The 6,699-nt window shown below is 39.3% G+C and overlaps 3 protein-coding genes across 4 annotated transcripts in view; all 3 read left to right on the top strand.

Annotated features, from left to right (window-relative positions):
• LOC104963762 (forkhead box protein P1-like) overlaps positions 1-6,699 on the top strand; it is a 924,791-nt gene that overhangs the window by 475,037 nt on the left and 443,055 nt on the right. The window lies entirely within an intron of this gene.
• The window catches only part of LOC104963749 (mitochondrial import receptor subunit TOM40 homolog), a 666,013-nt gene that overhangs the window by 285,826 nt on the left and 373,488 nt on the right, over positions 1-6,699 (top strand). The gene's annotated exons all lie outside the window — the stretch shown is intronic.
• LOC104963744 (transcription factor IIIA-like) lies at positions 1,943-4,977 on the top strand. Of its 2 annotated transcripts, XR_800345.1 has the most exons (3): positions 1,943-2,577; positions 2,872-3,578; positions 3,942-4,977. XR_800345.1 is itself a non-coding variant. In XM_010792388.1 (2 exons), exons 1-2 carry the CDS (start codon positions 2,110-2,112, stop codon positions 3,478-3,480), a joined length of 1,077 nt encoding a protein of 358 aa, XP_010790690.1. In that variant the 5' UTR covers positions 1,943-2,109; the 3' UTR covers positions 3,481-4,977. The 2 variants fall into 2 exon arrangements, 1 of the variants encoding a protein (XP_010790690.1); XM_010792388.1 differs by having other exon boundaries at positions 2,872-4,977.

Raw genomic sequence — 6,699 nt, 5'->3', positions numbered from 1 at the left:
GTCACCATAATAAAAGACTGCATCCTCCTGCGATTAGCAATGTATCTTTCGATCGATAACGATTACATCGTAGCGATTCGATAAAATTCGAGGAGGTACGTCGTTTAGACCGTTTATTAGAAAATAAATGACATAGAACATTTATGAAGTTATAAGGAATGAGGTGGATAGGCTTTACATCGACTCCACAATACCTACTCGGTTGAATGTCCGTATCGTCACGGTTCATCCGGTCAACAACTACGTGCGCTCACACAATGTGGAAACAATATATGGAATGTTGCGGCACCGACCTCTCCATAAGGTATAGAAGTGAACTCATTTTATGAATTTGAGAGTAACACATTTTTACGAATTAGAAGTTCATTTTCATGACCACAGCTGTTACCATTAAATTTTCTAGAACATGAATTTATTTTTCATGTTCTTGGCCTCACATCCTTATGTGACGTGTTTCGATTGCAATTTATCATAATAGCTACTATTATGAAAAGATTGCAATCACTGAACACTCATCAGTAAGGTGTGACGCGCCAACACATGAAAAGTACTTATTCATATATACTATACAAAAATTGAATACTAACAGCTATGTCATAAGAGATGAACTTTATTTCCACGTCGATGACTTACTGAAACATAGACGTCCCATCGACACTTAAATGAGGTCTCACTCTGATTTCAGACTAAATTGTGTACTAATATAAAGGTAGTAAGTAGTATAGACATTTCATTGATTTCTAATTTATGTACCTCACTTCATGTTTCATCGTTGTGTAACTTTATAAGTCAATTCTACGTTCATGGAGTCGTTAACATGAATGACTACCGGACATTGAACCACGAGTAAATTGAGAGTAAATGAAAGCCGATGACGATTGCTATAAATTACATAATGTACTACTCGTAAATTATTTCTAGGTCAAAAAACACGATTACCTCTGAATTTAGTTCGATCGTACGATTGTAACTTAGCAATCGAACGAAAGATACATTTACATATCGCGAGGATGTAGTCATTATATAAGTGACTGTAGTGACATCGAAGTAATAGGTCACCTTGTTTCTGTTGTACTTCGTACAATGACCACAAGACTATCGTTACAGTGACGACCATACAGAATTACTCTAACTAGTGTGAAAATTTATTTACTGTAATGTGTTACGAGTCGCATGCGTGGAGCAGGCTGATTTGACCCATAGCGAATTGACACTGAGAGCGTCCCCACTTTCTTTTCTGTTTGTAAATGATGGGAGGCCGAAAAATTAGGTCAGTTCCACACACACACACACACACACACACACACACACTACACACACACACACACACAACACACAACAACACACACACACACACACACACACACACACACACACCACACCACACACACACACACACACACACACCACACACACACACACACACACACACACAACACACACCACACACACACACCACACGTGCACTATATGACCTGAAAGGTATTACGAAACAAAAATCGGAACCCTAGGGAGTTACCGATGGTATTTTTGGGTGCGAGACGCCCTCTCCCGGTCCTTTGACCAGGGTCCCGTAGGAGTATAGTCTCAATCACATGTGTTATAATTTCTTCAACAATTCACACAATCATAATAAAATTAATAAACGGTTTGTCATGAAAACGTACCAAATGTTATTATTACAATTTACAGTATGCGAAACCTTCAATAGCTTTTCCTGTATACACTGGGCGAGATAGCGTTTAGTCAGCCTTCAGGCGTTGCCCGAGAAAAAGTTTATTTCGCACCTCAAACGTATTTTTTGATAAAAAGCCCCAAGCCCCACAAAACAACTAAACATTACAACTGCGAACAAAACAACATGTAGTGTGTATGTATTCTTAAATGTGCTGCTGTCATGTTTACATAGAGTAGAAACCTTTAAAAAAGACACTCACAAATGCTCACGTAGCCGCACCACCGACCAACTGGGGAACGTAATACGTGACTTCCGGTTTCGGAAGTAGCGTGGCGTCACTTCGCAGTGGATTGTGGGAAGTAGCGGTGTCAAAACGGTCAACGTGCTGAAGCAGTGTTTTCAATCGGGGTTTTAATAGCGTTAATGATTAAATGGCGACTAAACCGGAGCCGCTGAAACGCTACATCTGCTCTGTTTCCGGCTGCGCGGCGGCTTACAACAAGCAGTGGAAACTGGACGCTCATCTGTGTAAACACACCGGAGTGAAGCCGCACACATGTCAGCAGGACGGCTGCCGGAAGTCCTTCTGCAGCTCCTACCATCTGACCCGACATGAGCTCACACACACCGGGGTAAAGCCCTTTCAATGCACCGAGGACGGCTGCAAGGAGGCCTTCACCACCAACACAAATCGAGCCAGACACATGACTAGAGTCCACACTCAGGAGCACAAGAAGTACGAGTGCAAATATGAAGGCTGTGGGCTGGAGTTCAAGAAGAAGGAGCAGCTGAAGTCCCACATGTGTGAGCAGCACACCTTGTTACCCCCTTATAAGTGCACTCATGAAGGCTGTGAGATGAAGTTCACTGTGCCCAGTAAGCTGAAGCGACATGAGAAGGTAAATATTCCTGTTTGGCACATTACACACCTAGGGTAGTAATGGTTTTGTCCTTTTCTTTCACCCTGTCAAGAAATCAGTTCAGGATATTCTGTTAGTGAAGAGTACAACTTGAGTTTTTAAACATATATCATTGTGTGAATTTCATATTCTGTTCTTGCACATATAACATTCTATTGACATGTATATAGACTTTTTGGACTAGTTTTTATTTTGTATTGTATTATATATATTGCATTTCTACACTGTTGCTTATGTGCATATGACAATTAAAACCTTTGAATATTTTGAAAGGTGCATCAAGGATACCCCTGCAAGGAGGAGGGCTGCAGCTTCACAGGGAAGACCTGGACGGAGTATCTGAAGCACAGGAAGGAGCAGCACAGGCCCACATTGAAGTGTGAGCAGTGCAACAAGGAGTTCAAGGACTCCTGGTTCCTGCAGCAGCATCAGTACGTGCACTCTGAGACCCGGGTGGTACTCAAATGCCCCAAAGAGGGATGTGACAGATCCTTCACTAAGATGTTCAACCTGCAGAGCCACATCCGCTCCTTCCACGAAGAGGAGAGACCCTTCACCTGTCCCCACGCAGGATGTGGGAAAACCTTCGCCATGAAACAGAGCCTGCAGCGTCACAACATCGCTCACGACCCGCAGAGGAAGAAGATCCAGAGGCAGCAGGCGAAGAGATCTCTCGCTTCCAGGTTGAGCGGCTTGAGTGACACGAAGAGGTTGGTTTACAAGAAGACCAGGCAGACGGAGAGGAAGCCTGCGCAGACACGGAGTGATCCTCCGGGTCCTGTGGAGCTGGTGTCTCTGCTGCAGGACACGTCTCTGCTGTGCAGCCCCGCTGTGGACACACAGGGACTCACTGACGCCCTGACATCCCCTCTGACTGTGTAGACTCAGACGCAGAGAGTACATTTGTCCTGCACGATCATTTCATGGTTGTTTGAGGTCAAAAACAGGTCCTTATCTCGGACACTGTTTTGGTTTTGTAGGCAGGAGTATAAAGAACAAACAAAGTTGAAAATGAATCCTTGCCGCAAGATATTTTGATTTGGATCTTTAACCCTGGCTGGTTTTTATGCATGGTGTCTGTTTGTGTTTAAATGATTCTTTTGGGGACTTGTGACGGAGCGGGCCCCGTCACAGGACTTTTCTGGAGTCATTAAATCTCTCTCTGTATTTTATATCTAAGAATATGTTTCAAACCCAACATTTCAATCATGAACACGCCCTGGTATCACCTCTGATTGTGTAGACTCAAATACAGGGAGATCAAATGTCATGCATGTTCATTCTACTTGGTTGTTTGAGGTCAAAAACAGGTCCTTATCTCGGACACTGTTTTGGTTTTGTAGGCAGGAGTCTAAAGAACAAACAAAGTTGAAAATGATATTTTGACTTGGATCTTTAACCCTGGTTTGATTTTAAGCATGGTGTTAGTCTGTGTTTAAATGATTCTTTTGGAGACTTCTCTGGAGTCATTAAAACTCTCTTTCTGTATTTTATATCTTAGAATATGTTTTTAACCCAGCATGTTAAAAAACGTCAACAATGAACATACCCTCAGATCACCTGACTGTAGACTCAATCAAAGGGAAAGCTTTGTTATGCAATATCTTCTACTTCGGTTGTTTGAGGTCTTGGTGTTGTGTCTGTGGGGAAACAATGAATTTGAGATACTGTTTGCTTTGTATGGAAGAGGATTAGGGCCACACGAGAACAAGTACATTGTACTTTTGGTCAAATGTGTTCTCATGTGGCCCTAATCCTCTCTAAACAAAACATTAAAGCACAGCAATATATTCTGTCCTTTTTCTGTGTTTGAATGATTTTTGGAGACTTTTCTGGAGCCATAAAATCTATTTGTATGTAAATTATACCTAAAAAAAATTAAAAATATATGACTTTGCACAAAGACAGGGTTTGTTCCAATCACACCTGATAATGAATGTATGTTGTGTATAGTATTTTTTAAAGAAGGACTTAATGTGATGTCCTGTCTGAGAGCCTGCTGTCAGAGTTAGGAGCTGATCACTTTCAAAGAAGAGTCCTCAAGACACATTGTGATCTGGGTTTTGGCTGTTAACTAATCAAAATGTGGCTATTTGAAAGTTATTATATAATCTGACAGGTGATAAATGGACAACCTGCTCTACCTCCTGAGGTCCGACATGTTTAAACATTTTCAATAATGACCTTTTCTGTTTAGGATGATGGTAAAAAAAACTGTAAAATGTTGAACAGCATACAAACCTGCAAGTTAGATGATACTGTATACATGTTTTTGAAACTCAAAAGAATCCATGCGTGTAAAACATCCTATGCTGTAGTGTAATTACTACACTAACATGTCAAATGTATTGTATTTTCTACATTAAAAACTATGTACACACAGTACTTGAAATCCTCCGTGTTCTGCTTTTTAAATGTTCCATTTCTTCCATTTGTTTTTCTCTTATGAAACTTATTCAAGCTACGATTTGTTTTAAATATATTTCTACCTTTAACTTGTTATGTTTATATAAGTAGTTTGATTATGTTTGTTATATATAACAGCTTATATATTCTTACTGAAATGGACTGTCACGACACAGTGATCAAATCGACACCTGAGATATGAAAGCATTTGTTATACATCTCTCAACTTTATTTCATATCCCCCGGGATGAAGAAACAGTAATCTGATTCTGAAATAATCTCCTCTGTGATGAATCCAAACATCAATTAGGATTTAACTTCTTACTTTTACATTTTATATTTGTGTTTCTCATTCTACCTTTAACTTTTTATGTTTAAATGCATATTTATATTAATCATTTTTCCCTATCTATCTTTCATTTAATGCCTTTTTATAATTTGTACTGTAATAGACTCACGAAACCCGATTTTGTAAAGATTGTAATCGAATCAGGAACCCAAGAATCAGAACGAGTCGTGAGTTACACCAAAATGTTCTTTATACATCTCCCAGCATTATGTCAAATCAATTTTGAATTATCTTGATTATTTTTCACTGAAATGGACTCTAACAAAATCTGATTTGGAAAAAATATTCGAATTGGGACCCCAGAATTGAAACGGATTGTGAGATACCGACAGACTCACTATTTTACAAACTCTATACTCTGCTGTACACACATCCTTTACTCAAGTAGAAGTACAGATACTCGTGTTTAAAAATACTCTGGTAAAAGTAGAAGTACTGACTAAACTTATTTAATCAAGTAGAAGTAAAGAGGCTTTGAAATGTACTTCAGTAAAAAGTACCCATAACTAGCAGCTGTTTTAAAGAGTACCTGACCTCCCTTTATATTAATAGAACAATAATGTCATTGTTAGCTAATGAATGTTTCCATGGTGAACAACGGCAACATGACAACGTTTTCATTGGTCCCTCTTCTTTAGAGAAGACCAGGAAATGATGGATACACGGATCGTGTTCAAATCAATAGGCACGCAATGACTCTAAATAATAATGATCACGCCACCAAACACACATTCAGACTAAAGGAACCAGCCTGTTTGGAAAATGTGAGAAGTAGAAAGTACAGGTATTTGTGTTCAACATGTAAGAAGTAGAAAGTACAGGTATTTGAGTTCAAAATGTGAGAAGTAGAAAGTACAGGTATTTGTGTTCAACATGTAAGAAGTAAAAAGTACAGGTATTTGTGTTCAAAATGTGAGAAGTAAAAAGTACAGGTATTTGGGTTCAAAATGTAAGAAGTAGAAAGTACAGGTATTTGTGTTCAACATGTAAGAAGTAGAAAGTACAGGTATTTGTGTTCAACATGTAAGAAGTAGAAAGTACAGGTATTTGTGTTCAAAATGTGAGAAGTAGAAAGTACAGGTATTTGTGTTCAACATGTAAGAAGTAGAAAGTACAGGTATTTGTGTTCAACATGTAAGAATTAGAAAGTACAGGTATTTGTGTTCAACAAGTAAAAAGTCGTCAGAAAAATAAGAAGTGGAGTAAAGTTCTGATACCAGAAACATGTACTTAACGAAGTATTTGTACTCCACTACTTCCCACCTCTGGTGTGTGTGTGTGTGTGTAGTGTGTGTGTGTGTGTGTGTGTGTGTGTGTGTGTGTGTGTGTGTGTGTGTGTGTGTCGT

The sequence above is a fragment of the Notothenia coriiceps genome, unplaced genomic scaffold, assembly GCF_000735185.1.
Source record: "Notothenia coriiceps isolate Sejong01 unplaced genomic scaffold, NC01 NC01_scaffold00036400, whole genome shotgun sequence".
Taxonomy (NCBI): domain Eukaryota; kingdom Metazoa; phylum Chordata; class Actinopteri; order Perciformes; family Nototheniidae; genus Notothenia; species Notothenia coriiceps.
Note: the sequence above shows the minus strand (reverse complement) of the source record. Positions and strands in the feature narration are given on the sequence as shown.

Excerpts from the sequence above, each read along its gene's own strand:
- LOC104963744 (XM_010792388.1), top strand. The coding sequence starts at position 2,110 with ATGGCGACTAAACCGGAGCCGCTGAAACGCTACATCTGCTCTGTTTCC. Across the intron at positions 2,578-2,871 it reads AGCTGAAGCGACATGAGAAG|GTGCATCAAGGATACCCCTG; the intron begins GTAAATATTCCT and ends ATATTTTGAAAG.